Source organism: Beta vulgaris, chromosome 3 (genome assembly GCF_026745355.1).
Source record: "Beta vulgaris subsp. vulgaris cultivar EL10 chromosome 3, EL10.2, whole genome shotgun sequence".
In the NCBI taxonomy this organism is placed as follows: Eukaryota; Viridiplantae; Streptophyta; class Magnoliopsida; order Caryophyllales; family Amaranthaceae; genus Beta; species Beta vulgaris.
Window position 1 is genome coordinate 31,755,939 of NC_079204.1, and position 2,592 is coordinate 31,758,530.

At 50.3% G+C, this 2,592-nt stretch overlaps 2 protein-coding genes across 2 annotated transcripts; both read right to left on the reverse strand.

The window, feature by feature from the left end:
* Positions 1 to 349: 349 nt before the first annotated feature.
* Positions 350 to 1,386, reverse strand: LOC104906923 (uncharacterized). Its single transcript, XM_010695752.2, has 2 exons — positions 1,171 to 1,386; positions 350 to 1,051 (listed from the first exon to the last, which is right to left on the reverse strand). The coding sequence occupies exons 1-2, from the start codon at positions 1,384 to 1,386 to the stop codon at positions 350 to 352; spliced, it is 918 nt and encodes a 305-aa protein (XP_010694054.2).
* Positions 1,387 to 1,628: 242 nt separating this feature from the next.
* LOC104906922 (uncharacterized) lies at positions 1,629 to 2,351 on the reverse strand. The gene has a single exon (XM_010695751.1). The coding sequence runs from the start codon at positions 2,349 to 2,351 to the stop codon at positions 1,629 to 1,631; it is 723 nt and encodes a 240-aa protein (XP_010694053.1).
* Between the last annotated feature and the right edge of the window lie 241 nt (positions 2,352 to 2,592).

A 2,592-nucleotide genomic window follows, 5' to 3' on the forward strand; every position in this document is an offset into this window, starting at 1 on the left:
TATCGGGGTTGGCTTCAATACCTCTTTCATCCACCAGAAATCCGAGGCACTTACCCCCTTTTACCCCGAAGACGCATTTCTTAGGGTTGAGCATCATGCGATACTTCCTCAATGTGCTCAGCGTCTCCCTCCGGTCGGCCGGATGATCGGAATGGGCTTTGCTTTTAACTATCATGTCGTCGACATACACCTCTATGTTCCGACCCAACTAATCACTAAAAATTTTGTTAACTGTCCGTTGATAGGTAGCCCCAGCATTTTTCAGACCGAATGGCATCATCTTGTAACAATAGACCCCTTGAGGGGTGGTGAAGGCGGTATGTACCCGATCGTGCTCTGCCATCGAAATCTAGTGATAGCCTGCGTTGGCATCCATGAAGCTTAAGAGGGCATGACCAGCCGTAGAATCGACTAGCCTATTAATTTTGGGCAGAGGGTGGTTATATTTCCGACAAGCCTTGTTCAGGTCTGTGAAATCCACACACATGCGCCATGCCCTGCTCGGCTTCTTGACCAGTACTACGTTGGCTAGCCATTCCGAGTACTGACATTCTTCTATGAACCCTGCTTCGAGTAGCTTTTTGACCTCGACCGCAGCAGCTTTGCATCTTTTAGGGCCTTGATGCCTTAGTTTTTGCTTGACTGGCTTGTACCCTTCCTTTATGTTGAGTTCATGGCACATAATTTTGGGGTCAAGACCAGACATTTCTGAGGCTTCATAAGCGAACAAGTCTTGATACTCTCGGAGCACCTCTACTACTTGTGCTCTTGTTTCTGGGTTTAGGGCCTTGCCCACCCTCACAGTCCGACCGGGTTCTGCCCCGATCACTACTTCTTCGTCTTCCTCAGCTGGCTGAGGTCGTTCGTATTGCTGGGGGTTCTCTGTGACGTATACCCCGAGGTTTTTTGGTGAACCTTCTTCTCTTTTCCTCTTCTTCGAGTCCTCTTGGACGTCGATTTCAGCTCTGTGCTTCAAGCTGTTAACATGACATTCTCTTCCGGCTTGCTGATCTCCTTGTATTTTTCCGACCTTCCCTTCATCTGTTTCGAACTGCATAAGGAGTTGGTAGGTAGGGGGATGTCGACCACTAGGAAGTCAATCGGTAGGCTTCTTCCTTTGCCCTTCTCGCCCATCCGAGTGGGGAGCTTAGTCGATCCAACTAGATGCACAAAGTTACCCTCGAAGCCTATGAGTGGCTGGTCGAGGGGTGTGACATCCTTCTCATTATACTTCAGCTTTTTCAGGCACTCCAGAGTGATAATGTCAGCTGATGACCCACTATCAACTGACACACGCTTCACCTGGGAATTGCCCACTTTGAGCTCGATGACCAGGGGGTCATTGTGGGGTACGCTTACCGACCGGCTAGACTCCCCGAACGTCATTATGGGGCAGTCCGACCGGCTCGGCTTGACTTCCAGCACTTGATGCTTAAGGTTTTGGAGGTGGGATTTTCTAGCTCGGCCGGTTAGGCCTCCTAGGGCGAAGCCATCTGCTATAACACCGATGAAACCCTCCGTATCCCCACTATTAGACTGACCGACGTTCTGCTTCCCCTTCTATTCGCTGGTGTGCTTGAGGTAGCGGTTCGGTTTCCCCTGGTCAGCCAGGTTATCCAGACCTTTTTTCAGCTCTCTGCAATCTTTTGTGGTATGACCACATTCTCGGTGGTATTCGCACCACTGGGTCTTATCTCGCCGATAGGCCGAGGTTCGGATAGGCGGGGGATGAGGTAACATAGACTTGTTTTTGATGTCCAAATAAATTTCTCTCTGATTCTTTTTGAAACGGGGGTCGTTCCCATGGTCTGTAAATCTGGCTGATCCCTATGGCCGCCCTCTTCTTTTCTCTTCTTACTTCCTTCTTCCGAGTGACGACAGATGTCCGCCGCTTGGATAAATCTCTGGGCCCTCGCCATGGCCTTTGAGAAGGTTTTCACCTCGCTTTCGGCTAACGTCCATTTGAGCCGGCTAGGCTGCAGCCCGGACATGAGAGCAACGAACGCTACTGCATCCTGTTGATCAGACACCTTCAGAGATTCTTCTTTGAATCTTTTTATGTAGTCGGCTAGACTCTCATTGTTTTCTTGTTTGACCCCCATGAGGTGCAAGCTAGTCTTCTTTTGCCTCTTTTCGGCCACGAACTGATGGGTAGACATATCTTCGAGTACCGTGAAATCAGTGATGATTTCGGCCTGCAGCTCTTGAAACCAATTTAGCGCGAGCCCCTTTAGTGTGGTGGGGAAGAACCGGCACCATGTTGCCTCGCAGTTGGTCTGCACACTCATCTGGGCCTTGTAAGTGGCCATATGATCTTCCGGGTCGGTTAGACCCGCAAATTGCTCAATCATGGGTGTTTTGACTTTTCCTTGGGTAGGGGTGTCAATGATGTCTCAACTGAACAGGGTCATGAACTTTAAGCTTTCATTGCTCAGTTTTGGAGGCTTGGATTGCGCCGAGTCGCCTTGTTCTTCTCGCTGAGCTGCTTTTCGATCCAGGAGCTGGCGGGCGTCATACCCCTGACTACGACGCTTCTCATTGAGGAAGTGCCGAGCATCCTCTAGATTGCGGCGAGGGTTGCCTCTCGGCGAT

Excerpts from the sequence above, each read along its gene's own strand:
- LOC104906923 (XM_010695752.2), bottom strand. The coding sequence starts at position 1,386 with ATGACGTTCGGGGAGTCTAGCCGGTCGGTAAGCGTACCCCACAATGAC. Across the intron at positions 1,052-1,170 it reads TAGGCTTCGAGGGTAACTTT|TTCGAAACAGATGAAGGGAA; the intron begins GTGCATCTAGTT and ends CTCCTTATGCAG.
- LOC104906922 (XM_010695751.1), bottom strand. The coding sequence starts at position 2,351 with ATGATTGAGCAATTTGCGGGTCTAACCGACCCGGAAGATCATATGGCC.